Source organism: Daldinia childiae (assembly GCF_008694065.1).
Source record: "Daldinia childiae strain JS-1345 chromosome Unknown Scaffold2, whole genome shotgun sequence".
Taxonomy (NCBI): domain Eukaryota; kingdom Fungi; phylum Ascomycota; class Sordariomycetes; order Xylariales; family Hypoxylaceae; genus Daldinia; species Daldinia childiae.
The window spans coordinates 1,902,211-1,929,366 of NW_022984643.1; the positions used below are offsets into that span (position 1 = coordinate 1,902,211).

The 27,156-nt window shown below is 46.9% G+C and overlaps 9 protein-coding genes across 9 annotated transcripts; 5 read left to right on the forward strand and 4 right to left on the reverse strand.

Annotated features, from left to right (window-relative positions):
• Nucleotides 1-567: 567 nt before the first annotated feature.
• On the forward strand, nucleotides 568-1,812 carry GL218_01435 (uncharacterized protein; the record flags this gene model as incomplete). The annotated part of the gene is made up of 4 exons (XM_033577904.1): nucleotides 568-669; nucleotides 728-905; nucleotides 1,038-1,306; nucleotides 1,369-1,812. The coding sequence occupies 4 exons, from the start codon at nucleotides 568-570 to the stop codon at nucleotides 1,810-1,812; spliced, it is 993 nt and encodes a 330-aa protein (XP_033438883.1).
• Nucleotides 1,813-2,320: 508 nt separating this feature from the next.
• Nucleotides 2,321-4,523, reverse strand: GL218_01436 (uncharacterized protein; the record flags this gene model as incomplete). The annotated part of the gene is made up of 2 exons (XM_033577905.1): nucleotides 2,321-2,987; nucleotides 3,148-4,523. The coding sequence occupies 2 exons, from the start codon at nucleotides 4,521-4,523 to the stop codon at nucleotides 2,321-2,323; spliced, it is 2,043 nt and encodes a 680-aa protein (XP_033438880.1).
• A 1,863-nt stretch (nucleotides 4,524-6,386) lies between these two features.
• Nucleotides 6,387-9,085, reverse strand: GL218_01437 (Serine/threonine-protein kinase CLA4; the record flags this gene model as incomplete). The annotated part of the gene is made up of 3 exons (XM_033577906.1): nucleotides 6,387-6,796; nucleotides 6,847-6,946; nucleotides 6,998-9,085. 3 exons carry the CDS (start codon nucleotides 9,083-9,085, stop codon nucleotides 6,387-6,389), a joined length of 2,598 nt encoding a protein of 865 aa, XP_033438881.1.
• A 3,011-nt stretch (nucleotides 9,086-12,096) lies between these two features.
• Nucleotides 12,097-14,145, reverse strand: GL218_01438 (putative glycine-tRNA ligase; the record flags this gene model as incomplete). The annotated part of the gene is made up of 2 exons (XM_033577907.1): nucleotides 12,097-12,492; nucleotides 12,544-14,145. 2 exons carry the CDS (start codon nucleotides 14,143-14,145, stop codon nucleotides 12,097-12,099), a joined length of 1,998 nt encoding a protein of 665 aa, XP_033438843.1.
• Nucleotides 14,146-14,745: 600 nt separating this feature from the next.
• GL218_01439 (Ribosome production factor 1) lies at nucleotides 14,746-16,056 on the forward strand (the record flags this gene model as incomplete). Its single annotated transcript, XM_033577908.1, has 2 exons — nucleotides 14,746-15,853; nucleotides 15,911-16,056. 2 exons carry the CDS (start codon nucleotides 14,746-14,748, stop codon nucleotides 16,054-16,056), a joined length of 1,254 nt encoding a protein of 417 aa, XP_033438844.1.
• Nucleotides 16,057-16,641: 585 nt separating this feature from the next.
• GL218_01440 (Nucleoside transporter FUN26) lies at nucleotides 16,642-18,069 on the forward strand (the record flags this gene model as incomplete). The annotated part of the gene is made up of 2 exons (XM_033577909.1): nucleotides 16,642-16,820; nucleotides 16,884-18,069. The coding sequence occupies 2 exons, from the start codon at nucleotides 16,642-16,644 to the stop codon at nucleotides 18,067-18,069; spliced, it is 1,365 nt and encodes a 454-aa protein (XP_033438010.1).
• Nucleotides 18,070-19,418: 1,349 nt separating this feature from the next.
• Nucleotides 19,419-20,528, forward strand: GL218_01441 (Inositol-pentakisphosphate 2-kinase; the record flags this gene model as incomplete). The annotated part of the gene is made up of 1 exon (XM_033577910.1): nucleotides 19,419-20,528. One exon carries the CDS (start codon nucleotides 19,419-19,421, stop codon nucleotides 20,526-20,528), a length of 1,110 nt encoding a protein of 369 aa, XP_033438009.1.
• A 1,970-nt stretch (nucleotides 20,529-22,498) lies between these two features.
• Nucleotides 22,499-24,685, forward strand: GL218_01442 (Mitochondrial distribution and morphology protein 34; the record flags this gene model as incomplete). The annotated part of the gene is made up of 2 exons (XM_033577911.1): nucleotides 22,499-22,765; nucleotides 23,291-24,685. 2 exons carry the CDS (start codon nucleotides 22,499-22,501, stop codon nucleotides 24,683-24,685), a joined length of 1,662 nt encoding a protein of 553 aa, XP_033437835.1.
• A 1,487-nt stretch (nucleotides 24,686-26,172) lies between these two features.
• Nucleotides 26,173-27,021, reverse strand: GL218_01443 (Protein AF-9 like protein; the record flags this gene model as incomplete). The annotated part of the gene is made up of 1 exon (XM_033577912.1): nucleotides 26,173-27,021. The coding sequence occupies one exon, from the start codon at nucleotides 27,019-27,021 to the stop codon at nucleotides 26,173-26,175; it is 849 nt and encodes a 282-aa protein (XP_033437834.1).
• Nucleotides 27,022-27,156: the final 135 nt, after the last annotated feature.

The window sequence follows — 27,156 nt, forward strand, 5'->3', positions numbered from 1 at the left end:
AACAGGTAGTTTTGTACTTGCAAGTAAGATTGATGGGATCAACGCAGTTGAGTGGTGATTGTGGTATCTAGGTATCTTTTAGACCCTCGGATATCCACTCTTGTATATCCAGATGCTTAGTACAATCAGTGCACCTTTAATTACAAAGGATTATAAGTACATGAGGGGTCCTTACTACATATAGGGGCACATATCTAGCATTCCGGGCAGGTGCCGAGTCTCCTTCCGGCGCCGGGGCCGGGTCTACCTGCAGGTGCTCCGAACCTATCCCGTTTAGGTATGATCACAGCGTGACTTCCACGATAAATTCATAAATCCATTCTCTTGCTACAGAAAATAATGAGATTTATTTTCATCCTCCATCCTTAAGCTAACTGAGTCTTTATCCAAAATAAGACTCGTCCTGATTTTGTTCGACCTGAGACGAGATTAGGGACCTCGTTAACACCTCGCACCTAATACCCCCCTTCGATCACAAAAGATCACTTTCTTACTACGTGACAACAACCTCCTTCATTTAATCTCAAACAAGGCACCTTCGATTCTGTGATAGAACCGACAGTCAAGATGGCGGGAGAACTTTGCTATCCTACCCTTCTCACTATTGTATTCATGCTCCTTACAGGTCTCTATGGTTTCGTCAAGTTCTCGCATGAGAATGACTATGCGGTATGTACTGTACCCCATGATCAAATCCTATCTCAACGAAGAAGACTAATATTCGCAGACCGAAGGTAAAGCATCAATCGATTTGAAGGAGCCTATTCATCTCACCTCTCCTTCCGGTCTTCATCCCCTCGTTGAACATCCTGTTGTCGATTCTACTGGTCCACTCATCACCTATGCATACACTGAGTCCCCGACTGCTCGAGAGAACTTGATGTTTTTCGTCGAACATGGCTTGCGTAAGTAACCCCCTAAGATGGTGGTTAGGCTGTATGTGCTATTGATGTCTACTACGTGAAGGCGAGCTAAGAATAGATCCTATTACTCGAGATCGTACTACAGCTACACCTCACTAACTCAACCTACTACAGATGGCAGCGCGGACTTCATCTTCATCCTCAACGGACCCACCAACGTCGCCAACCTGATCCCCAGCACGGCCAATATCGAAATCATCTCGCAACCAAATAAATGCTTCGGTCTAGGTGTCCACGGCGAAGTTCTCCGCAAGGATGGACTCTGGAAGAAGCACAACAGCTTCATCATGCTCAATTCCGGTATCCGAGGGCCCTTCATGCCATACTGGAGCCGCAGCTGCTGGAGCGACGCGTTTCTAAGCCGCGTCACCAAGGACGTCAAGGTAAATAGCACTGCCCTAAAATCCAAGCTGAATCGTATATACCAATAACACATTATGTCTAGCTCGTAGGAACAACAGCAACCTGCCACCCTAAATTCCACATCCACCCCACGATCTGGGCTACGGATTCAGTCGGCATGGAACTTCTGCTAAACCCGCCCGAGCACCACGGCAGCAACCAAATCGTCGCGCTAGGAGGCTGCTACAAGAGCCAGGCGCAAGCATCCCGCGGCGAGATCGAAGCGACGTATGTGATCAAGAAGGCAGGATACAACGTCGACGCCATGATAGCAGCGTTTCACGAGACCGGAAGCTACGAAGATGACTGTTCCAAAGACTGGGCTAAAGAATCGGTGCTGTACCAGCACTTCTATAATAGGATCGCCCATCCGTACGAGACGTTGTTCATCAAGGCGGACGGCGATGCCGATCCAGTTGCCCTGGCCACTCATACAGAATGGTACAAACCTCATGGTGAGAATGGCAGCTGGGATACGTGTCGTTGAGAAGGTTAAGAAGGCTGAGATGATCCGTTTTGCTTGTGCAGCACTACGAGGTGCCGTTGCGCATTGATTATACTACAAGTACATATTCATAGGCTAATTATTATTTTGCTTACAGAAACCATGCCGTAAATAACTTCGGACAAGAGTGCATTAGGTAGTTTCGAACACATGGCAGTATTTGAACAAATTCTTCGTTTAACTATATGAGAGTCAGGGCTACTTTGCAATAACTTCCTTATTCTTACAGGTGCTGAAATCCATTAGTGATACACTATTTCTACATATTCAATGCCTCAATGTCAACAGAAAATACACGACCAACCGTCATCACACTCCCCCGAGGGGAAATTTCATTGCACATAACTTTCACTTGTATATACATCCGTCGCTGATATCACAAGTTTGCCATATACACATGTAATTCCTTGTTCATAGGCGCCCACGGCCTTGCATGCACCTATTTCATGCACCTATGGCCTTCGCTATTCTGATAAACTTAATTCGCACCTCACATAAACATGTTAAACCCTTCTCCCTTCTTCTTTGACTCCCCGGGCGCCGTATAGTCCACACCACCTATATTCGTCAGGTCTTTCTCGAACGTATCTTGAATCTTAGTCACTTGTTTTAGCTGCTTGTAATCAACTTTCACCCCGTCGAAAGCAGCGAGACTCTCGGCGGCTTTGATGACGTTTTTGATCTGGCGACCGTTGAGGTCGTGCTCAGCAAGGTCTTGAAACTCTTCCTCGTTTAGTTCGACGCCGCCGGGCACGCGGTTACATAAATTACGCCAGATCTGCAGGCGCGACGTCGAGCTAAGGTCCGTGTACCTAATCGGAACGTGGATGCGACTCTTAAAGCCCTCATCGAACGTACTGACTCTGTTCGTGGTGAGGAATAGGATGCCACCATAGTACTCGAGCGCTCGCAAGAAAACGCTCACCATCGCGTTCCGCTGCACGTCGTGGAGTGATCGTTGTTCGAGGAATACGTCAGCTTCGTCTATTAGAAGCACTGCTTTCCATGTCGAGGCGAGATCCATGATCCGTGATAAATTAAGATCTAGATAACTACTGTTTACACCTAAATCGCCGGACGAGACCATGTATAGGGGTCGCTGGACGTATTCTGCTACACACTCGGCAGTTAACGTCTTACCAACACCGGGTGGGCCACTATTCGAATATCACGGTTAGCTAATATTACCCTCAAATATCATGATATGTGTCTTAAATGTAACATAGTCCGATACCGAACGTTACTGGGGATATCCTAAATAAGGCTGGATCCTCATGACAAATCTAATAACGGATAAGGAAATTTGGGAATACGTACTGGAGCACACACACGAGCCCCTGGCCCTTCCCCTTCACGATATCGTCAAACCCGTCCCGCTTGCTTGAATGCGTAGATACCACGGCCTGAACGGTCTTTTTTGTTGCCGGGTCGAGCACGAGATTGTCGAAACAGTAAATGTTCCATTCAATAGGCGAAATCTTATCAACGAAGAACTCAAGGAATTGCTTAACTCCAAACGCATACCCGCGAACTGTGGCGTTAGTAATCGAAGCGTCGTCGTCAGACAACTTATCGAAAGTCTTCGTCTCGCGCACAAAATCGATTTCATTTATAGTCGTCTTATGACTAGAATTGATAGAGCTCGTAGGTTTCCCGAATTCTTCGACGTCGAATGCGTCATCGGCTTCGAACCTATGGTATGTTTCGCAGTCAATCATTATGCGCCCTTTGACGTTAAATCTTGCATAGCCCCTTTCGGTCTTCTTGAGCCCAACACCGTTGTATTGCTCAAAGTGTTGCCCTATATAACTCTCGAATTTCCTGCCACGCTCGATTAACTCGGCACGAATCTCGACACTATCGTCTTGGAGGTCAAGCGGGATAGTAGTAAGCTCCGTCAGCTGCCGCGTTCCCGCATACTTCTTAATAGACAGCTCAGCCCTCCTCGTACCAAGCGCGTTGCCATCGAAGTCGATGAAATTAGCCCAGAGTTTTAGGTGAGGGTCATCGCCCTCCTCATACCAGCAGCTGTGGACACGGAATGCGCGGTTTTGGTTGAGTACTTTGGCGTGTACGATCTTATTTGGCGGGAATAGAGTCCATAAACTTTCGTAAGATATAGCTCTGAGACCAGAAATACACTTCTCGTAAGCAGAAATATCATTCTCGAAGTGAGATTTGATCCAGTTCATAAGCAGTTCCAGTTGAGCTTTGGAGTCCTCGTCGTTCTTGAACCGATCTAGACCCTCCGACTCCAGCTGCTTTCGATAGTGGAACAGCGAATAGTACGGCGTCTCGATCTGCACATCATCAACATCTATGGGGTCGTCCGGGTAATCTCCAATAACATCTTTAAGTAATTGCCGGAGTGGTTGGGGGTTCACATATAAGCGAGTTGTATCGAGCTCGTCGTCGTCGTAATAGTGCTTAACAACACAAAAGGCAAACAGACGCCACCAATCCTTCTGTTCAGGCTTCTCAACTTCTTGTTTCCGTTCGGCAAAATATTGTTCGTCTTTTTCGTTCCAGCGTTGGTCCAGATGCTTGATTTCGCACTTCATAGTCTCATCCACTGCTGCAGTCGTTGAAGATGGGCTCTCTTTCTCAGCCTCGTCGTTAACCTTCTTTTTTAATCCTTTCCGGAAACCCTTGGCCAGTCGCGACCATACGGGCTTCGCATTTGATGCAATCATTTTTTCGCAGCTCATTGTTGCCTTAGATTAGGTTAGATAGGTATATACGATATTGCAAAGAGTAAAGCTGAGAACTAAAAAAAAAAAAAAAAATCAGATGTACACTTCGAACTAAGTATCAGATGTAAAGTGAGAGTATCACGGCGTTAAAAGATTCTGTGCATTAAAACTGTAAGGAAGGGTGCAAAGTATTAATAGATGATGATTTAGTGACAGTGACGAGACAAAGAGTATGAATGTTCGAAGGCGAGGGAAATATGCCGAACTTATGACTGTGCTCTCTAGTCACACCGTGGATACCTTAGGTTAGGTAGGTAAGTAATGTAAGATGTAGATACCTTGTAAGGATAAAGATCATAGGATAGACTATGTAGGCAGGCTGCAGTCACTGCAGGATGCTTCTAACCAGGACTTCTCCGAGGGGCAGTACCTTAAGTAGCTGTTGAGTAATTGGAATAAGGCAACCTAGTCAGCCAAGTGAGGCAACCTGACTACCTTGTTGCATAGTACGCTTTAACATACTGGGACAGAACTGGGACAGAACTGCGCCGAGGCATAGTTGAAATACATCATGAATAGCTACCTATGCTATGAGTATAAATACTGTATAATATAACACATGTAGGTACTTAATAGGCAGGTACCTATAGGTATATTCGGACGAAGAATAAATAAATAAAATCAAAAGAGTTTGCTAGGGGTTAGAAAAGCAAATGGGTTAGACAATATAATGTTCCAGGTTTCTGGATTGCGAAGGATAGGAATAGAATGGACCTTAGCAGATAATATTACCATACCTGCATACTAGGTAGGTACTGCGCACCTACATACCTACCTCCTAAGGTACCTAACCTACAATGCGCACTTTGCGGCTAGTGCGGCACGGACCACTTTGCTAGCAGCTTTGGGATTCCCTATTACACCTATTACACCTATTACATTAGCACTTGAACACTTAAACATCAAATTACCTACTTATGCCACATCCAGATACAACTACATGTATAAACAGGTCTGGGTTCACTTTTCAAACTATAAAGACAACGCAGCAATATACTAGAACCAACTATAAAAGGGGGCCACGTATGTTCTTTGTAACGAACATTAGCTGCAAATACCACGTAAGAATACAAACTAACCAATTATACTGATTTTATATTATTTTGGCCCCCAGCTGTAAGCAGGTATACGAACTATCGAATCGCTAAGTGGACACCAAGTATCCATTGCCAACATATTTAATACCGGGTAGAGATATATTATAACCACGATAGCCATGTAGAAAGGAATCAGTTAGCGAACAAGCTTTTAGAACGCATGTCTGGATTGATTTGCATATCTATACTATCAGGTTACGCATTACCATTACCGTACGCCTACGCTCGCAAAATCGAGCCTCAAACACACGCACAAGTATACGCACAAGCATCCGCACAAGCACACGCCTCCAAAGGTAAAAGCTTCCAAACTCTCCGTGGTATTGATCGTGTCTCCGCAAGTCTCTTCTATGCAACCAGCCATTTGCTATGAACCTAGGTTAGGGTGCTATTCGTGTCTTTAGTACGGGGACCCGGTAACGCCACACGTGTTACCGTGTCCCCATGATGCAGCCTCAATCCATGGATATACCGTATATCCATGTCAATCATGCAAGTGCCTCGTCTATATGTTCCAAATCGTGACCGCATCTCATGCAAACCTTTATGAATCAGATGAACTGCTATCCGCCAACGCCCGCAACCTTGAAGGGTATAGGGGAATCGACAAGCAGCTCCTAGACCCTAACACTAACAAACATGAGATGATCTTTACGTCGGAGGGGGGAAATTAGGGGGATAAAATATTGTAATTAACCATGCTTGTTTATTTGGCATGCTTTCGGAATGCAAGTAATTCGGAGAGGCTCCCGAGCGGGCAGCCGTGCTTCAGGAAATCGTGCTGCAGGAGTTCATCCGCCGAAGCACGACTCTTAACGTCCACGCACAAACAGACAGACAGGAAGGCTTTCAGTTCCTTGCTGAGCTTCTCTGGCTTCTTTAGGCGTGGTGTACCGTTGGTTGCAATAAGGTAGAGAGCTTTCAGAGGCTCTTCGTTAAGATATGGCGGTTCTGACTCGATCATCTCGATTGCCATGATACCTAGTGACCAGATATCGACCTTCGGGCCATACTCCTTTTGCTTGACGACTTCGGGAGCCATCCAATAAGGAGTTCCCACCATGGTTGCTCGTTTGGATTTTGTCTCGGTGAGCTTGGCACAGAAACCAAAGTCAGCTAATATTTTGTTAGTACCTGCATAAGAAGAAGGGATCTGCAGAACTTACTAATCTTCACGTTTCCGCGAGCATCTAGAAGGACGTTGTCACTCTTAATATCACGGTGAATAATGTTCTGAGAGTGCAGATGTTGTAATCCAGAGCAAGTCTTCAAGTCTCGTTAGCAAAGCCAAAATGATAAAAATTTTAACACACTTACCTCGAGGCAAATTGTCGAGATCTGTTCCTCGGTAATGACCGGGTTGTTATCAATGACATCCGTCAAAGCACCACCCTCCATGTACTCCATGACGACCCATAATTCGGCGTTGTTGTTCCGTAAGAAAGCATCAAGGAAATTGACAATGTTTCGGTGTTTGCTATCCTTCATGACCATAATTTCGTTGACGATGAGCTCCTTGCGTGGCTGGTGTGCCAAATCCATCTGCTTAATAGCAACCTGAGCTCTGGCTCCCTGAGAACGAAGAACTTCTCGAGCAACCCCAGAAACAGCGGTTTCCTTGACTTTCGCCACATAAACCGAGCCCGAAGCGCCCTGTCCAATCTTCTTCTGTTTGGAGTACGACAAGTTAGGGTCATCTTTCGAGACGACTTCAATTAGCTTTTGCATGACCTCCTTTTCGGACATAGTAGACATGCGAACATCCTGCTTCCTCTCTGCCGCTGTCGGCTTAGCTGTTAACGCAGCCTCTGCAGCCTTGACACCGTCATTTTGCTGGGCTTGGCTGGGCTTGGCTGGGACATTTAGAGGCTTAACAGTAGCAGGCAGACGTGCCTGTACCTGGTTCTGAGCCTGGCCATTCGCTCGTTGCTGCTGAGCACCATTGGCGTTATTCGGATATCGAGGGGCTGTTGAGGGCTGGTCGTTTCGTGGTGGTATACGTTGTGCTTGGCTGGATTGCGAAGTTTGGATGGAGCTCGAGCTTGTTTGAGAAGTCAATGCAGGCCTGTTAGCAGTCGAGGACGCCGAGGCACTGGGCGCTGGTGGAGCAGGCCGTTGAGCGCGAAGACCGCCAACTTGCTGATTGGCTGTTTTGGGAGCAGGGGGCGCTGCTCGAGTAGGGTTGTAACGGTCTGCTGAACCGGAAGATCCGCCGCCGTATCCGCCAAGCTCTTGCTGGGCCATAGGCAACTTTTTCTGTGGAATAGAAGCATTATAAGCTTCTAGATCCCGTCGGTTCTGCTCCTCGATCTCGCGCTGCCTTTGGAGCTCAAGCTGCTTCTTGCGCTGCTCTTCGCGCGCCGCATCCGGTGACTGACCGTAACTACCGCCTACGCTTTGTGCTGGCTGTCGCTGCTGAGACATGTCTGGGGGATTTGGTCGTATTGGAATAGTAGTTGGTTGCTGCGACGGTCCATTGCTATAGCTGCGCTGCGCGGGTGGCATCGGCCGCGGGGGCGCGACAGAAGTACCACCGCCGCCATATCCCAGCTGCTTGTTCTGCTGACTACCAGGAGGAGGCGTTGGGGTAAGACTTGGAAACTGCTGAGGATTCTCTGCTCTCTTAGTGAGATCCGAGTAGAAGTCCAAAACCTCGAAAACGGCTTGAGGATTTCGCTCATAATCTTCTTTGGTAATTGCGGAAGAGTTCAGCAACTTCGACCATTCCGGTGGCAATCCTACAAATTGTCCCGTCTGCGGATCGAAACCGACGTGAACCGCATGAGAAAAGTTGGTCGGATTGCTCACTCCACCCATTGTCGGGCACCGGCCATATAAAAGGTCAATCCAATCGTAGAGATCATCATCACTTTTAACCCTAATATGCAAGGTTCTGATAGTGCCATCGTCATCGCCAGGGCTGTTGGAAGTCCCTTGTGCGTGTCTCTTGATCTCGAAGATGGTACCGGCAGCTTCGACTCGGCCAACGTTGACGACATCCTTTAGAAAAAGAGTATAAGAAACCTTGCCACCCTCGGTCTTGTGAAAGTCGAGAGCTTCCTTGCGCAGGATAAGATATTTTTGCTTCCATGGCTGGATAAAGTTCCTACTCTCTTTGACCTGCGCCCAGCCCTCCTTTATAACCGCGACGCCTCCCATGCCATCTGCCTGGTTCGATCGCTCACGAGCCAATGGTAAAGATATGGTAGACCCGGTATATGTAGAAGTCGCGGTGCGCGTAATAGGTGACGAAACTACGTTCGTCATGCTTCCTGGATAATTAGTGCTAGGAGTAAGGTTGAGACGTGGTTGTTGTTGTTGTTGTTGTTGTTGACTGGTCGGTGGTCTTGGAGCGGGGCCGGGATTCATAAACTGCTGGTTGTAAAGTCCACTATAGTTCTCCATAATCAGCTGATATGTTCTTTTTAATATGACCACGTATGCTGCGTGTTGAAAATCAACCTTTATGAGGGATAACTCATTTCTTATCACTAAGATCAGGATCAAACTGGGACCGGTTCACGGGTCTGGAACCTCCCTTTTTGACAATGAAGTAAGTTGCGCCCATGGACATGGAATAGAGGTAGTCGGCTTGATCGCATGTGAATTGATTGAAAGACACGTACCTGTTCGGCGCCGCCATTGTGGACAAAGCCTAAAGAATTCAGTTACGATGGTGGTTTCCTACAATGTAGAAAAACCAATGCCTTCGCCTTCGCCTTCGCCTTCAGGGTTTATGAGCGGAAAAGCCTAGTTCAGGCGGCTTTGTTCGATCCGAAGCTAGAGCGCCACATCTGTTAGTCCTAAGATCAATCCTGGAAAAGATCCAACTCAATTTAAAATGACAGCTGAGGGGTTCGGTCAACTCACACCGACAGAAATCGCAAGATATGTCGAGAAAAGAGAGTAATCAAAAATCGATTTCAGCATATGTTGTACGTCTCGGCTTTTGCCCAGATAAAATAAAATAGCTAAGCAATGGAGCTAAATCGCTTTCGAGAGCAGTGACCACTACAGGAAAGGTCTACAGGAAAGGAAAGGTTGTGACTAAGGCCGATCTGTCTACAAGTCGATTCGAAGCGGAATCTCGGTCGGTCGGGAGAAACAAAAAAAATGAAGGGGTCGACTTCACATCCGAAACCCAAGCATTAATGCGGTGTCGAATATTCGGTATCCATCAGCTGGCACCTCATGTGTCGACGCTTTGCTTGCTCGTCGAGGAGAGGTGAGGTGACTAAACAAATAACGTAGTAAAACGTATAAGTTAGTCGACCGTATTCGACTGATTAGATGTCCTAATATAAGGAATTTTGTCTATGTGTGTGGGTGTGGAAAAAGTAACAGTTCCTAGTTTTGGCCCGGGGGAAGGTGAAATGTAAGACATGGGATGTCTAGTCAGCAAAGGAGAAAGGGGTTCATGTTGGAGGGGGGGGCTTTCAACTTTAGGTACCGCTATATGAAGGAATGATTGATTGATTGGCGTTGGAAGGGTCTCCCCTAAAACCACAGGGGATTTATAAGTATTATGTACATCTGATATATCTTATTTTGTAAGGAGCGGATCGCTTTCATTTCGGCAAAGCGGATACCTCCAACATGTACTCAGATACATGGATATAAAAGGTGGTCACGGCCTTAGTGGTTTCAATGATATTGAAGACGCTAATAAACGCTAGTTAAACAAATGACGATCCTCTGAGAATTCCTAGCCTTACCTCACCATCTTTACATACATTGGTTGTACCCAGCTTATCATCCAAACTTTTCCTCTCGGACGCGCCAACCATATGTATGTATATACGTATAGGTATATATACTCCCTATACGAATATATAGGTACCTAGATATGTTTGCCACATTGGTTCTATTAAAGATCATCGATTTTCCTTCCTAAGGTGTGCTGACTCGAAAAACAAGACCCGAGTAATTCTGGGCGATAGTTCTTGGCGGTAACTCGAGATGCCTCGAGGCTGGAATTACTTGTGTCGTTGTTTCATTCAGGGTCACATATGAGTTTATCCCATCTTGACTACCTTTAGAGGCGACCAATAGCCTACCACATGCTGCGGCTCATTGTGCATCCTAAAGAGTCCTTGTCACCTACCAAATTCCGATGAACTATACCAACATATAAATTATTGGCAGCAGCTCTGGCTGTCAGCATGTCCTAGATAAAAGGAGGCTTATTCCTACTAACTACCAGGCGGTTCTCGTTCACTTGAGCTTATTAAACGACACTTACAGACTCGCTCATATGAACGATGCGGTGTACTGAATTGCGATCCACTAATACTACACATATTAGTCTTATAGTCCGCTTAGACTATATATGATGGCAATATTGGTCAGCTGGGCGGAAAAGACGAAAGACGCGACCCAAGCTCGCCGACTCTCATATCTCTTCCCGTCATAGCATTGTTAGGCGTCCCGAGTGTTACCGCGGGTGGTGGCAGCTAACCCTCTACGAGTCGAGCAGAACAGGCTTAGATCCCTTCGCCTATGCAGGTATGAGGAGGAGCACAACTCCAACGCGCAAGGGTTCCCGCAAACAACCAACGGGCCGGGAACGCTCAAATCAGAACGAATATTTTTTTTCCTTCCCGGGATGACAATAGTAATAATTCCTCATCCATCGACTGCCCCCAAGAAAACTCCACGAAGCACCTCCTTATGTGTCTTACCCAACCCAGTCTTGTCAACGGGTTAGGTGTACGACGGTTTCACTCACAGCCTAGCCGCGGTCTTTCTGTAGAAATGTGCCCCCAAAGCAGCGAACCTCAGCTGATTCTCGGCGATCGTAACCGCGCTTGGGGTCCGTTGCGGCGAACCAGCGGTTTCGTCTTTCTAGAATCTCGCTGCGGTACTAAGGTATTGAGAAATAGGTAGAGACACTACCCTTCTTGCATTGGTTTCGCCAGTATGCGGATCTGTCGCAGAAATGCTAGGGCTTGGCAATGCCGTCGAACCACCCCTTGCTTTAGCCGCTGCGCGTAATTGGTTGCGGACTACGTGGTTTGCTACCTATTAGAATACCACAAGAACTTCTAACCCCATAATAGGACATCTTGATTGTCACCGAAAATCTCTCGAGACTGTTGATCTATAACTCACATTACATAATACTTAAAAGTTATCAGGCAGAAGCAGACAATTGTAGATCCCTAGAGCAGCACTATTGTAACCTAGTAATTTGTAGAACCATTCTCAGGTAGAACCTCTTTGTTGCTTGACCCCTGTTAGCCGGTGGGAACCCGCACGTGGCCAAGATCTACAGTTGAAACTACATCTGAGAAAGAAAATCAGTAACAAGCCTTTTAAGATCCATGATCTGTCTATCTGGCCTTGGTTGCGACTGAGGCCTCCTGCTTATTTTGCCTTTGCAATAAATAGCGTTTCGAAATATCTATGTCATGCACTTAACGAGTAGCGATTTCGATCTCTTGCCCTTCAAAAATGGGTAACTCAGCCTCAACGTCTTTCCACTCCTTGCTCCCGTCAACTACGGACTGGATCGCGGCGATGATCTTATCCTCATCTGCACGAACCTGTTTAGTCGAGTCTCGGTCTCGCAGTGTGATCGTGCTATCTTGAACAGTCTGAAAATCAACCGTAATGCCAAGTGGCGTACCGAGTTCGTCGTTACGGCTGTATCTCTTTCCGATCGTTGCGGAAGAATCGTCGATACGGCTAGAGATTCCTATTTTTCTAAGTCGTTGAGACAGCTTATAGCAAACTGGCCTAAACTGTTCATTGGATGATAGTGGAACGATGAGCACCTTTGTGGGGGCTACTGTTGGCGGGAACGAGAGAACCTATATAGAATTAGCATATTCATTATCTTATGGGAAAGGAATTAAGCATACGCCACGCGCTTCGTCACCGCCCTCGCTGCCTCGAGTCCAGAAATTATGCTCCATAAGAGCGTAAAGTATTCTACCAATACCAAAAGAGGGTTCGATGACATTGGGTGTGTACTCCCTAACATGCTCAACTCGTGTGCGTCGCTCGATAGTGATAAGATCCTTCGGGATCTCGGCCTTTCCGTCACCAACACCAGGAACTTCAACAGTGATGCTCCCCTTTTCGCTCAGGTCCTTTGCTAGTGCTTCTCGCTGGTCCTGCGTAGTCGCCAAAACAGCAGCCTCCACTGTCTTACCATCTTTCTTGAAGTGGGGACCAAACTTCTTCTTGTTCAGATCAACCTCCCATTCCTCGATAACCAGCGGCTCAGCCCGTTGTTCGCGAACAATAAGGGGGGCGCCGGTCCTCTTAGCATGAACACTCAGATCGTAAGCACTACGGTCTGCACATCCAACACATTCAACCCATCCGTAAGAAGTGAGAAGTTCTGCATCCCAGCAGTCCGCAGCGTAGTGAGCCATCTCATTCGCCATATGCTGTCTAAAGCGAATCTTGGACTGATCAACACCAATCTTCTTAAGGAATAGGTGAATTCGGGCCATAAAGTAACCAAGAGTCTCGTTGTCGACGATGCCATCAGTTACGGCCTTACCAATGGATATCTTTTCGACGTGCGTTTTACCGGAGAGCTGAGTTGTGCGATTCAGCAGTACTAGTTCAATGTCTTTGACTTCCTGGAAACGTGGGTGCTTCTTTCCGCCATCAGGATCCACGAAATGCTCGATCTCCGCCATCAGGAACTCTCGTACTCGAAGTAATCCAGCTCGAGGCGAGATTTCGTTTCTGTACGACCGGCCAATAGACGCCGATGCAAACGGCACTTGGCCCTGGTTGAATTCTAGCAGCTTAGAGAAGTTCAAGAACTGTCCCTGTGCGGTTTCTGGTCTTAGGTAACCGGGGAGGTTGCTGCTAGGACCAATAGCCGTTTGAAACATCAAGTTGAATGCAACAGGCGGCGAGGGTTGCACACCAGAAGATGGGTTCTTGAGATCATATTTCTTGATCAACTCGCCGAGTTCTTCGCCATTGTAGTTGTCAATCCTGGCTAATACTTCTTCGTATTCCTGAACAACAGCATCGTCAAGTTTGACAGCCTCTTGCACGCCCTTGGCCTTTCGCTTCTTCTTCTTAGGGTCTTCTTCTTTCTCCTCGACTTTTTGGCCGCGAGCCTCCTTATCTCCTTTTAGTCGGCTTTCGAGTATTTCCTCAACGAAATGGTCTGCTCGAATGATCTCGCCGTTTTTCGGATCTTTGCACATCCAGTCGGCAAATTTGTCCACGTGGCCACTTGTCTTTAGAACTTCATGCGGAGTCAGTACCGAACAGTCAACTTCCAGCATGTCTTCCTCAAGCACAAAATGCTTCCTCCATACATCAATGATGTTTGCCTGGAGACTACAGCCGGGTGGGCCATAATCGTAGAGACCAGCAACACCTCCATAGATCTCAAACGAAGGGGTATAAAACATTCGTCGTCGAAGCATCGAGTCTAGGGCGGGACGATCCAAGGGTTGCCCCTTGAGGGTAGTAGCAGTTGTCGTCATATTTGCGTCTTCGCTATTTATTTGTGTACCGTTAAAAGATGAGGCTAGCTTCGAGGTAGTGAAGCCTCTCAGGTTAGAGTTTGCGACTGAAGGTCTACAAATGTTACTAATTGAAGTATTTAGAGATGGCCTTGTAATAATTCCAAGAGTCCTCAAGGACCACTTAGAAGGGAAGCGAAAGGGAATTGCGGGGACTAAGCTCAACGCAGATATTCCAGTCGCGCAAATTGCCCGGATCATGTAGTTTATAGAAGGAAAATATGTGACTCTAATTAAAGCGACTTAACAAAGCTTGAAATTGAGTCACAATGTGGCCGATAATTTTCATTTGCTAGTATTAAACCTACAATTTCTACCCCTCCATCGGCCCCTCCATGAAAATCACCCCGGTTAAAGCCTAGCCCGGACGCGCTTTGCAGATAAGGGACCCACTTGATTCGGGACCCGCTAAAATTTTTAGATTCAATTGAAGTCTTCATGAATTTCCAATTCCCATCCAATAAACATTCCGACTGTATATATCAACATTCAAGAAATTTAAGAACACGATAGCTCTGCCTCGACCCCTTCTGAACCGGTCTAGATCTGGCTGAAAGAACGATGGGCCCACAACGATCATCTACCTCGTTGTCTAAGAAGACAGGAAATAAGCTCCATCGTCAATCGTTATATGTCAAGCAGAAGAGGGACCGTGAGAAGGAAAAGCGCGAGTCTCGGTTTCGAAGGAAGAAAGAAGAAGATAGAGAACCTGAGCTAAGGGCTGAGAGAGTTGCGCGTAATCTGCCAGACACCATTGACCGGAAACGAGTCTGGGACGACGTAGACGATGATGGGCTGGGCGCAAGTGTCGATATGGAGCAGCTGCTCAAAAAGCGACGCTTACAACAAGAAGAGCTCGAAGAAAGACTAGCTGCGGGTCTAGATGAGGCATCTGATTCTGAAAAGGACGACGACAATGATGATAAAGACAGTATGTTAGGTTCAGACGATGAAGAGGAATCCGACGAGGAAGCAGCAGCAAAGGCCCGCGCAAAGCAAGTTATTCGAGATGATAGTCTTGCTCCCTCGACTACTTCAACGAACCTCGACCTTACACCGGAATCGTTGGTGGCTAAATTCCCATCGCTCTTTTCTGACGATGGGCCTGCAGAGCCTAAAGTCCTAGTTACCACTACTCTCAACTCGACTCTGCATGATCAAGCGAGACTACTCTGCACTCTATTTCCGCATAGCACATATATACCGCGATCGGCGCATAAGTATAGTTATAAGTATAGTGTGAGGGAGATCTGCAAATTCGCAGAGAATAGGGGTTTTAGTTCTGTCATGATTCTCAGGGAAGACTTGAAGAAGCCAATCGGGTTGGATATTGTCCATCTGCCCTCAGGACCAACATTTCACTTCAGTATCTCAAACTGGGTTGAAGGGAAGAAGCTACCGGGTCATGGCAATCCGACAAATCACTATCCGGAACTACTACTCAACAATTTCAAGACACCCTTAGGTGTTCTCACTGCAAGACTCTTCCAGTCGCTTTGGCCCAAGACCCCCGAGCTACAAGGTCGTCAAGTAGTTACCTTACATAATCAACGTGATTATATCTTTTTGCGTCGGCATAGGTACGTCTTTCGAGATAAACGAGCGACAGAGAAAAGTGTAGTTGGCGCAGACGGGAAGGAATTAAAGGGAGTAGAAAGTATTCGAACAGGTGAGTCAACGACTGCTTACTGCATCGTTATTAGTAGCTAACTTCTTACCTTTATAGGTCTTCAAGAGCTAGGTCCGAGGGCAACACTTAAGCTTAGGCGCATCGATAAGGGAATTGGCCGGGCTGGGAGTGAAGGAGATGACGCTTTGCAGTGGGAATGGAAAGCTAAGATGGAAAAGCAACGAACTAGATTTAACCTTTAAGCCTTTTAAGCTTACTTTGCTGTCATGTGCAGACATAAGCCATGATAATAATCCAATATACCCGTGTAGTAGCTCGTATTTAGGTCTTGACAGCATTACATGTAAATATTTAATATTGGTCTTAGTATGGAAATGATGTATTGAAGATGCTGATAAGTACCTAGGTACATATCTACACTAGGTTAGGTACATGTACTACATCAAATGTTGGTATCCGGCATCTGGCATTTGAGATAAGATTAAGTATTAGGCAGCGCGGGGAGCCACTTGGCGATCTTACATTTGTGGCTTATAAGGGTCATACCGCTGACAGGGCCCTTAATAACTTAGCTCCCCTGTTTTCCCATGACATCCGCATATGACCTATTCTACCATTTCACCTCCAATTTATTGTTGCACTTTATTGCGAGGTCATCATTATTACGTACATATTCAACAGCAATGTAAAGTGTAAATACGATCTTTGAGGTAGCACCTTTACTACCTAAACCTATTCCATTTCGGCTGTGGTTGTTTGCTTTAGAAGTCTTGAGTGTAATCATAGTGGTATCGCACGTATTACAGCGACACCACGTCTGACCCGCCATGGATCGGCTTCGTACATTATTCCGAAAGAGAGAGGATGAGCAGGAGTACCAACCTTTAAACGATGAATCGCAATCACTCGAGGGACCTCCTGAGCACATCGAGAGTGATGGAATCCCTTTCTCATGGGTCGAGTATAGCATCTTCGGATTGCTAGGTGTTGCGATGCTATGGGCTTGGTATGCAACATTTCCTCTAAACACTTTTACGAAGATGTAATAGCTAATAAATAACCTGAAAAGGAACATGTTCCTCGCTGCAGCCCCCTACTTTCAACTTCGCTTTCAGGACGATGATTGGATTCTCGACAACTTCCAATCGGCCATTATATCGGTATCGACACTAGGAAACTTAGGATCGATGGTCGTATTAACCAATATCCAATCCACAGCGTCATATCCGTTCCGAATCAATCTAGCTCTTTACATAAACGTTGTTATATTTGGGTTCTTAACTGCCTCAACTACATTTCTCGATATCTCACCCTCGACGTACCTTGTATTCGTATTGGTAATGGTAGCACTCACGGCATGGGCGGCAGGACTGATACAGAATGGCGCATTCGCGTTTGCTGCCAGCTTTGGAAGACCCGAATACATGCAAGCGATCATGGCTGGACAGGGCGTAGCAGGTGTGCTCCCTTCGCTTGTTCAAGTCATTTCAGTCCTTGTCGCACCACTAGCAAATACAACGTCCGGGACCAGAGAAGAAACTTCACCGGGAAATGGGAAAGCAGCATTTATCTACTTCCTTACAGCGGTAATTGTATCAATCGTAGCGCTCGTGGCTTTCATACCGCTAGTTAACCGTCACAACCGTATTATCGAGAATCGGATGATGGAACACATGGCCACGTCGGTGACGAGCATCGAGTCCGCAGAACGTGCAGCGCGGAAAGTCGTCAGCATGCCGAAGCTGTTCAAAAAGCTCCACTGGCTCGCGGGCGGTGTTTTCATGTGCTTCGCCGTAGCCATGTTCTTCCCGGTTTTCACACCTAAGATTTTATCTGTGACACCGCCAGACGAAGCGAGCCTATTACTACAACCCGCTGCATTCATCCCACTCGGCTTCTTCTTCTGGAACCTTGGCGACCTTGGAGGGAGAGCCAGCTCCCTTTTCCTACCACTCCGAGATCGGCCAGCCTTGTTATTCGTAGTGAGCATTGCGCGGTTGTTATTCCTTCCACTTTATGCTCTATGCAACCTGCACGGTAAAGGGGCTGTTATTAATAGTGATGTATTTTACCTCCTATTAGTGCAGTTCCCGTTCGGTTTCACCACCGGCTGGCTTGGATCAAATTGCATGATGGCAGCCGGTGAGTGGGTTGAGGAAGGAGAACGGGAGGCTTCTGGAGGGTTCATGGGATTATCTCTTGTGGCTGGGTTGGCATTTGGTAGTCTGCTGAGCTTCACTGCCGCTGGGATATGATGGTGGCTAAACAAGAATGATAGCACCTCAAATGATATAGAGAAAGGATCATATCAGGCGTTTTATACATGTTCGGGCATGATGTATGGTACAATAGATGGTATAATAGATCTTACCTCAGTTATTAGTATCATGAGCATCATTACATAGTAATATCATGAATGTTCTTATTTGCTTACCATGACAGCCAAGACAAGCCATGTAGCGAATACCTTTTCTAGGTTCGTTATAGGCAGATACCCGAGTGGGTGGATATTAGATCGTCGTGCATGTGCAAACCAACGAATAAACAAGCCGGCATAATCCTTTACGATGATCCGTTTGTTATTAGTTTGGTACTGGGTACCTTAACCTTGCTAACCTTACATACATACCTCATAGGTAGTAGACTATTAAACCTTGCTAAGCTATTTACAGGCTTTAATTTAATCTCGATCATGTCGGTCACACGGAACATACCTTACCTTGCAACCATCGTCTGCACCTATCTGCGCCCATCTGCGCCTATCTGCAAGCTACATTACATACGAAGTATAGGCCACATTAGCCCATTGTCCATACAAACCATACAAACAAATCTAGTTTTCCTATTCGACCGGATTTGCGAACCGCCGGCCTCACCTACTAAATTTATCTTTTAGTATCTTTTTAGTTTAAAGAGGGAGGGCTATTTATCTTTTCTAGGACTGCGCCACTATGGCACTATGGTATTATGACACGCACTATGGGCCTCCATGGCTCCATGGGCTCCAGCTCGGCTGCCCGCAGCCGCACCTGGACAATCGAATGGATCTTAGTACCTATGTTTTTTAAGTCCCCAATGTCCCCAGCGTTCCCCAGCGGCAGTTAAGCTCAACGTCATAAAATGGAGTCTAGTTCCAGATCCAGTTCTCCATTCCCCTTTCCGAGTTCGTCTCGATACCGTTCGACTTTTAAGGGAGGGTCTTTGGGTTAGCTTTCTTCTTCCGCTTCTTTTTACTACTTGGAAGTCCTAATCATATAAGTTTCTATAATTGTACCTGCCCAGTTTCTCTGATCTACTTAGTCACTAATATCCAATATCCTGTTTCTTTGTCATCCATGAGTCCTTCGTTTAACTCCATCTAACTATCAACTACTCACGCAGCTACCTAATAAGGGAGAGTCAGGTGTTATCAGCTGGTGGTTGTTGTCGTCTCAACTCAAGAGTTTAATATTTAAGTTTCCGCTTCTCTCGGACAAAGAGAGTCGATCTAGTCATTGTTACAATCTCTCACTACTACAAATTTACTAGATGCGCTTCTTCTCATATTCGATCTTTTCAAACTTCTCCCGAGGTTTTACACCCGCTTAAGATCTAGAAGCTCATCATGAAGCCTCTAAAAGACGTTTGGAGTGAGCTCTCCAAACCTCTCCCCGCAGGATTAGGCGCCAAACGTATCGGGCAAGCCCTCACACCCAAAGAGCTATATGAGTTGAGCTATATTCTCCACCGGTCTGAATTCACTCACCTCGCTGAAGGTCGTGCCAATGCCGTCTTCAGCATTAGAGAACCAAAGGATCCAACGGTTCCCTCGGGGTTCTTCCGGGGAACCCTATTACGTGTGCCCAAAGCCACCCCCGATGTCACGCCGTGCGACTACGAAACCCTTCAGGACTTTCAAGAGAAATTCGTCGACGTTCACGTCGGACGGCAGCACATCGTTCCCCAGATTCTTATCCAGATTCCCCAGGCTGTAGCAGATGCTCTTAACTTTAAGCGTGATAACGCTCTCCGAGCTAAGGGGATTAGGGGTGACCAGAGCATCATCCAAGCTGGGCATGCCATGCTCGTGGAAGATATGGGCCCGTCTCCAGACTACATAGCTCTGGAGTTTAAGCCAAAGTGGCTGGCCCAGGCCCCGATGGCCCCCGAAAATGCAGCCCGTTGTCGAACCTGTGCGAGGGAGGCCCTACGCAACGGCAAGTTGAGAAAGCGAGGGCATAAGATAACTACACCCGTGTGTCCCCTTGGCCTGCTTCATAAGAACCATGCCGTGGTCATGAGCACCATCGACCAGTTGGCACCTAAGTGGAGCGACCGAGACCGGGCTCGACTAGCCAAAGCTCTTAGAGAGAGTGGCGTGCTTGAACGCCTTAGGGACTTGCAAGAAGAAGGCGATTCGGGAGATGCGTTATTTACTAGGCCTTCGGATGCGAATTTTGGGTTATCTATGACGTTACGAGACTGTTCCTGCTTTGTCCGCATGCCGATCGACGAAGAGGCACCGGTCATCATAAAGCTTGCCGACGTAGACAAGAAAAACTGGCTTCAAAAACAGTCGTACTGGCAGAAGCGACACGACGACCTCGTCATGGGTGGGTGGTACGATGGCAGCGAGAGCCCGCCGATAGAAACCGCTTGCGTGCTAAGACTTGATTACTGTCTTAAACGTGGCCTCGAAATCCCACCGGCGTTTCGCGCGAGGCTGAAGCGTTAAAGAGTTGTAGAAGTAAGGTGTGGTTACGCTGCGTTCGGAGGGTTTTCCTATACGTCACGGGGTTTTCTTTTTAATTGTTTTCCATTCTTCTATGCAATGTCTTACGGTTATGAGAAGATGATAATCAATACTACGAGTAATCATACAGGGGCTAAAAAGGGGGGTTGGGGGAGCATCTGGTTGGGTGGGTGGCACGCTGTCGTTACACACGATTATAGATATGGTTTGGTCGCAAGGCCATGAGTTGGTGGGAGTGTTTTTCTTTTTCTTTTTTCATCCCCTTTTCATCGAGGTATTGTTTAGTTTCTATGCTCGAATGCAGCCGTACATATAATAAGGGTGTTCGAACAAGCGAGGAATAATAGTATACGATATAACAGGTAGTTATCATAATAAAGCTTCTCTTGCATATAATCTCTACCTAACTTGTGTATAGTCATGATTGGTTGTTTACATTAAAAGGGATAATGATTTAATGTTTTAAATTAGGTATTGCTAGATCTTGTCTTACTATACTCCTTATATAGGGTATCCTTGCGACTTCGGACGCCCGACGGCGGCGAGACTATAGCACCGATAAATATGTAAGCATCCTGACCGTTGTGGCTGATGACAAGTCTAACCTAGAGATATATCACGTATCAAGTTACACGCGAAATTCTAAATTAGACGCAGAGATTTTCCCTTCCATATAACAAATATGACAAAGAAAGAAAAAAAAAACCTACCTATCATAAAACACCTCGGTGAAGATGGTGAGAAAAATGCAAACACGGATTCTACGGACTACGCGAGTATACCTAGGTAAATATTTCCATTAGGTCTAGTCCGGGTGGATGGAGAACGAGCGAGACAAGATGCTAGTTGCCCGTTAGGTTCTAATTGACCCGTCAAGCAGCAACCGGCGTCAACTCTAGACCCGAATTCTAGACCCGAGGGAAAGGTTGGCAGTTTCCTTAGGTCCCTTGCCCTAAGAAGTAAGTTTTTATAGTACGTGTTGCTCGCGTGCTCCCCCTTCTTGACATGGTAAGAGTGGTGAGTGTTGGCAAGAGCAAGGGCAGTTACATATATGTATGTAGGGAATGTACATAGACTATGCACCTATGCGGTGGCGGTACGGCTAATAAAAACCGGCGGTGTCAGTTGTACCTAACCGTCAGTCGGAAGGGCACACAGACCACCCGGACATTGTGCACATGCACAGATGCACAGATGCACAGATGCATTACTGCCGAGATTGGCTAGTACAGACGAGCATAAACCGCTCTTAAGAATAGCGCGTTTTCTCCGCAGGACCCGTATTATTATCTTCGGGAACCAACCAGCACCTAAGCCCAGCCTGCCAGCTCCGTCAGGCACGAACAACTGGAGGGAAAAGAAGGAAAAAAATCTATTCGCGCTATCACATTTTCACCATTCATCGTTCATAAAGCCTGCATCGGGTCGCAGCGCATTGCGCATAGCGTCATTCTTCCTGCACAAATCCCTTGGAAAAATCCCCCAATCCAGTCCCCTACGCATATGCCCTACGAATCTTCCAATTATTTCTAATTCATCTGATCGATCCAGCCCATACAATCCATACAAAGCCCATACAGAGCCAAACAGAGGCCGTACAATTCGCATAGACCTAAGCTCCAACGATCCTCTTTCAAAATCCACTTCATCCCATCATTAATCCACTCAATACCTTTAAGACCATCCTATCATACGATCTATTACCCTGCCGCCTACTACCGTCTATTTCACCGCACACGATCAGCCACTGTCTCGTTATTGTTTTTTTTGTGGTCCGATCAACTAATCCCCCCCGGCCGGCCGCCACCACGACCGACTCACCGACTTGCATTGTATTTTAGTCCCATCCTAATCCAACACCGCTCGTTTCTCTCCCCTGTACCTATCAACCACCCGACCGCTTTGCATACCTACATGTTACGAATGCGAATCTACTAAATGCTTCACTCGCCATGGCCTTCAACTTCAACTGGTCGCCGCTCACGGCCGACGCCGAGTTCTATAAGCGAGCTCAGGAGCTCCTCACGGACGCACTCAATAAATCTCCGAAGCCCCCCATAATTGTCGATGATATCCTCGTTACCGAGTTCAACCTCGGATCCGTACCGCCGGATCTGGAGATTCTAGAGATTGGGGACTTGGCCGAGGATAGGTTTCGCGGCATCTTCAAGATGTGTTATTCGGGTGATGCCTTCTTGACATTGCGGACAAGAGTTCAAGTAGGTGCTATATATTTTTTTCTTATTTGTTGCGTTTGCTATATCGGAGAATGAGGGGTTGGGCAAAAACGAAGTCGTTGATGGGTCCCACTGTGGTTATCTTGGGTTTTTTTTATACTACAATTTTATATCAAAGCTTCTTCATGGCGTTGCGAAGCTTCCGCGCTATAGCTTATTACGTCGATGGCTTCGTTCATAAAAGCAAATATTCCTCAAGTCACACCAACTTTTTTTTTACACAAACATTTTCATCCCAAATCACACAAATATTACCCACTATCGCAGCTAAGCTATCTACTTCTCTTTTCCAGCCCCCTTTCCGTTATTCAAATATACGCGGAACCAAAGATGCTTACACATTTTTCGCGTCTGTGGAGCTCTTGGAAGTTTCTGCATGAATCTTTTGTAATTAAGGGTACCAGGGGTTCGCGCTTTTTTCCTTCGGAGATTTTTCTTGAGCTTCCCCAATTACCAAGCTTTAGGGCTCGTGCGTCATAAGATACCTTGCTAATATCATTATAACAGGCAAATCCCTTGAATACGTATCTCTCAGCTAAGCCGACCTTCACGTCACCGCAACCATTAGCGGCTGCATCAAGTCTTACGATACCTTTATCTATTACTTTATCTGAGATTAAGCTATCTGCTTTTATTATTTTGGTTTTTTCGAAGCAAAAAGGTCTTACCTTAGTCTTTCGAAATGATCCTCTTGAATCACTCAAGGTCTCTTCGACCTTTGACTCAATCCAGTTCGTTCGAGACTACCTTCAGAGAACCATTGAAGGAAAGTTAAGAACTTTAATGATGGATGAGTTACCAGCTATAATTCATAAGCTCTCTCTACGGCTTTGGTGTCCCGATCAATTACCGAGAGAAGAAGTCGTGCCGAAAGAAGAGGCCGAAGATGAAGCTGTCATTGACCCCTTTACCAATCTACCTGCGGAAGCAGTTGATTCAAATGGACATGTACTTGATCCTAGTGAGATTGCATCGATATCTATGGACGGTGGTCCGGAGATGCAGTCGCTCTTCTCTCAGAAGAATCTGTTGAGATTAGCAGCTCTTACCGACTCCCATCGGACATTATCGCTTTTCACACCTGGAATTCGTGATGCCTTGTTCAGAGCTTGGGCAGGGTCGATGGACCGCAGTGATACCGGTTACTCAACGCCGAACCCAATGATGCCTAGTCTAATGCGAACGCATTCCGTGCAAGGAAGTAGTACAACCTACACGTTTACCGATTCAAGCAGCTTGGATCAGGGCAGTATACCCTCCCGGCCATCTTTAACTAGTCTTCACTCGGCTACCACCGGTCTAGCTCTTGGCGCCGGTCGGCATTCAAGAAGCTCGCGCAAGAAGAAGACTCGCGTGGTTAACTTGCGCCGCAGTGGAGCCGGAGATGAGACGAGTACCGAAGCTAGTGAGTCTGTATCGGACGCTACGTCGATTGCTGGTCCATTCTCGGAACCCATCTTGCCGACTTCAATACCAGAAGATCCCGAAGAAGAGCCAGCAGATGAAGAACCGTATTCAGGTAATATTCGATTCAGGCCCGAGAAGGAATTACCATCTCGTCCGCCCCTGGACATGGATATGTTCAAAAATCCAGCTGTCACTGAGGATGCTTCCGTAGCATCGGCGGAGAACGTGTCAGTAGAGAACAATGCGAGTAGTACTCCAGTCCGGCGCCAGGAAAAGATTTTAGAAGCCCTCGCTTCGTCTTCCAGGAGCCCATTTAATCTAGAACGACGTCGGCCGATGAGTTCTGATTCCTCATCGGTGATCCTCGAGCAGGCTTGGATCATGAAGATGGCAGGCGAGATTGCGCGTCGTGTATATGACGAGAAGCAGCGAAACGAAAACTTTTGGGCGGAGGCGGAAGACACTCCACCCCCCGCATACCAAGCGACACAATAAGCTATCGCATAGAGCACCAAAATTCCAATCTTTCTAAGATTTTTTTTTTCGTTTGTCTATACAAGTATAGTAGACTGTAAATACGGCACATGGCGTTACGACAAGGCATTACGGCAGGGAAGGCCCTGGTGGTGGAGATATCCGAATGTCTAATGTTTATTGAGAGGTAGTTTTTGCAGCAGAGGCGTTTTAGGCGAATAGGTCTATAAAAAATGGGGGTATTGATTACGACTTGTTTTGAAGGGAAGATTGACTATCTTGGTCTATCTGTCGAGCACCATGTTGGTAGCTCGGACGAAAGAAAGACTCGCGTCAGACACAACAGTTTTTCGATACAGCAAATAAACTGCTTTTAGCAAGCTCTCTTATGTCAAGCTCGGATTGCGCCCTAGAGGCCACTATGGACGGAAAGGACTGGGAAAAGGAAGGTCAAGGATAAGGGACCTAGGGGATTTAGGGTACGGTAGAGTTAGAGCGTGCTGGTACATAAGGGGTCTCCCGGGTACGGCTGAGCTAGCTAGCTGTGTCATGGAGACTCGCTCGAGGCTGGAGTCCTCTTGAGAGAAATACTCCAATCTGAAATCAATAAAGACCATATTATGAGCAATTCGATGGTGTTTTATATATATAAGGTGAACTCTGGTGCTTGTTGTAGTGAAGAAAGGAGTAGTCTAAGAGTAAGTAAGTCTACGTGTAATGAAATTTCGAGCTGGGTTTTAGAGAATTGGGTTTTATGTGTAACTTATAAGAGTGGTTGATGTCCAAACTATGGGTGGCTCTGGGTAATTTTGTCTTCTTCATAAGAGGTAACGCATGTATGTTGCCTATGTATACCTAATGTAAGGATCAATACCCAGGAGTGTGTACCTATGAGGTATGATATGTACAAATCCGATCCAGCATGGCTTAAGAGACAGCGCCTCCTTCTAGCACGATGAATGCCTTGAGTTTATATTCATTTCAATACCCCCCATCATGCCACATCTAACCCCCAGCCAATCATATAGTGAGCGATGATGATTATGATAATACCATCTCAAGCTCTCGTACTTGGGTACAGCGCCACACGTGTGCGTATGCGTGCAAACATCATAAGTGAAGCTATACAGAATACACAGACGTGTAGCTCAGAGCTGAATATACTCAGTACTGGGATGATTTCCCTTTCTTTCTTCTTCCGTGACTTTCCATCCCTAGACTCTAAACGCCGTTTTTGAGACCGCTGGGCCTCGGTCTATATGTCTATCTCAGCGACATCTTCGAATTCTCCCCTACGCTCATCAGGACTACGATGGCGCGTCCCTATGCGGCGCCACGCGGCGGCCGCTCGCGAGCTTCTTTAGGTGTTTCTTGCGAGCCTTCAACGTAATGAGCCGCGTCCCCGACGGCTCGTTTTCGTCTTCATCCTCGTAATCTTTGCCGTCATCCTTCCGCTTAGCTATAACATTCTTTCTACTATTTCGCCTGCCGCTAGTCCCCGACGCGCCCTACGCGCCGGAGGCGACCGCCGCCGCAGTCGCCTTCTTTAGGGCGGCGAGCTCGGCCTCCTTTGCCTTGACCGACTTGGTCATCTCGAGCACCATCTGGTGGACCTTATCCCCAGCCTCCTTGAGCCTCTTAATCTCGAGCTGTTCGGTTTCGCGGCTGAAGGGTTGGCCCGGACGGTTAGTCAGCGGGATCATGGCGCTGCGCTCTTTTACCTCGCTGCCGTTATCACTGGTATTAGATTGCTGCTGTTGCGCGCTTTTCCCTTTGCCTTTGCCGCCCTTGCCGCCGGCGGAGGCGTTCTTGTCGCGCGCACCGGTCGTTAGGATCTTGTAGAAATCTTCGAAGGGCTCGTTGAAGAGCTGCTCTTCGTACACCCAGGCTACGACCTCGCCGCCATTACGCATGACTTCTTTTTCGGCCTCGGTGCGACCGTACGGGTGCAATCTTAGATGATGATACAAAGTTTGAGGTTTTTCGCTGCTGCGGCTATCGTAATATAATCTGATGGTGATTTCGAACTCGCCCCAACCCGTCTCGTTGACGACGAAGGATTTCTGGCGCTGAGATGGAGGCTTGCCTTCATTCTCCTTCATAATGGTCTCAGCATCGATGGTGCGCAGGTGGTTCGGGATAGATTCGTGTAGCTTGAACTGCACGCGCCGCAGCCAGTAGAAGATATCGGTGTCGTCGACGCCCTTTACAAACACCTGCCATGAGTGCGTATGATCGGCGGGAACGCCGGCAGGTCGCGGGTTGTCGGTATCGTTGAAGGGACGCGCGGTGGTGCCGTAGATGAATGGCCGATAGATCTGTACGCCTTTGACACGTTTGCCTACAGGTGGCGCCATGTTTGATGGTGATAGTGGATGTTTAATAGAAGTAGAAGATATATGGTGGTGGAATTAATTTAAAGTTCTAGTGATTAAATGATTTAAGTATATGATTTAATAATGGCAACTACCCCAATTGATCACCGTTCAATT